Source organism: Hylobates moloch, unplaced genomic scaffold (assembly GCF_009828535.3).
Source record: "Hylobates moloch isolate HMO894 unplaced genomic scaffold, HMol_V3 SCAFFOLD_15442, whole genome shotgun sequence".
Classification (NCBI taxonomy): domain Eukaryota; kingdom Metazoa; phylum Chordata; class Mammalia; order Primates; family Hylobatidae; genus Hylobates; species Hylobates moloch.
Window position 1 is genome coordinate 1 of NW_026667717.1, and position 1,292 is coordinate 1,292.

At 60.4% G+C, this 1,292-nt stretch overlaps 1 protein-coding gene across 1 annotated transcript; it reads left to right on the forward strand.

Annotated features, from left to right (window-relative positions):
* Positions 1-200: 200 nt before the first annotated feature.
* Positions 201-1,286, forward strand: LOC116464688 (leukocyte immunoglobulin-like receptor subfamily A member 1; the record flags this gene model as incomplete). Its single annotated transcript, XM_032147951.2, has 4 exons — positions 201-253; positions 415-450; positions 639-920; positions 1,068-1,286. Coding segments are annotated over exons 1-4 (571 nt in total), but the record flags the coding sequence as incomplete, so codon positions are not given.
* Positions 1,287-1,292: the final 6 nt, after the last annotated feature.

Consider the following 1,292-nt stretch of genomic DNA (forward strand, 5'->3'; position numbering starts at 1 on the left):
AAATGATGCAGAGGGCCTGGTGCCTGCCCCCACCTCAGCCCTAAAGGAATGAGAGTCAGGCTCCTGGGAGGGCAGTTCTGCTTCCTGTGTGGCTACAGATGACAAAACCCCATGACAAGAAGGACCCAGCCTCCCAGTGTCCACACCCTGTGTGTCTCTCTGTCCTGCCAGCACCGACGGCTCATCCATCTGCAGAGCAGGGCAGTGGGAGGAGACGCCATGACCCCCATCCTCGTGGTCCTGATCTGTCTCGGTGAGATTTGAAGAGGGAGGGAGCTTCTAACCTAGGAGGGACCTCACCCCACAGCCAAACTCTGGTCCCTAAGGAGACCCCAGGGGCTCACAAAGATCCCAGGGAGGGGAGGGCCTGCTCAGGCTTCAGGGGCGAATCCCTCACAGGGAACTCTCTTCCAGGGCTGAGTCTGGGCCCCAGGACCCACGTGCAGGCAGGTGAGTCTGTCCCCAGCTCTCCCAGGTCCCTCCTCCTCATTGGGACAAGGGGCCACCTCCGTGCAGCTGGGGATGGGGAATAGCAGTTCTGGGCTGACTGATGGGGGCGTCTGGAGGGGCCTGCAGCCAAGAGCTGAGATCTGTTGGGTGGGAAATGACTTAGAATCCGACCTCTGATTTCCTTCCAGAGACCCTCCCCAAGCCCACACTCTGGGCTGAGCCAGGCTCTGTGATCACCCAGGGGAGTCCTGTGACCCTCAGGTGTCAGGGGGGCCTTAAAGCCCCAGAGTACCGTGTATATAGGGAGAAAAAATTAGCATCCTGGATTACACGGATACGACCAGAGCTTGTGAAGACGGGCCAGTTCCCCATCCCATCCGTCACCTGGGAACATGCAGGGCGGTATCGCTGTCAGTATCACAGCAGCACTCGGTCAGAGCCCAGTGACCCCCTGGAGCTGGTGGTGACAGGTGAGAGGACACTCCGGGGTCCCAGCCCCAGGCTCTGCCCTCAGGAAGGGGGTCGGCTCTCAGGGGCGTCTCCCTCTCACAGCCCAGCCCTGGGGATGATGTGGGAGGTCTGAGCCCCATTTAACACGGTGCCTCCTTCTCTCCTAGGATTCTACAGCAAACCCACCCTCTCAGCCCAGCCCAGCCCTGTGGTGACCTCAGGAGGGAATGTGACTCTCCAGTGTGGCTCACAGCTGGCATTTGACGGCTTCATTCTGTGTAAGGAAGGAGAAGATGAACACCCACAATGCCTGATCTCTCAGCCCCGAACCCGTGGGTGGTCCTGGGCCGTCTTCTCCGTGGGCCCCGTGAGCCCGAGTCGCAGGTGGTCGT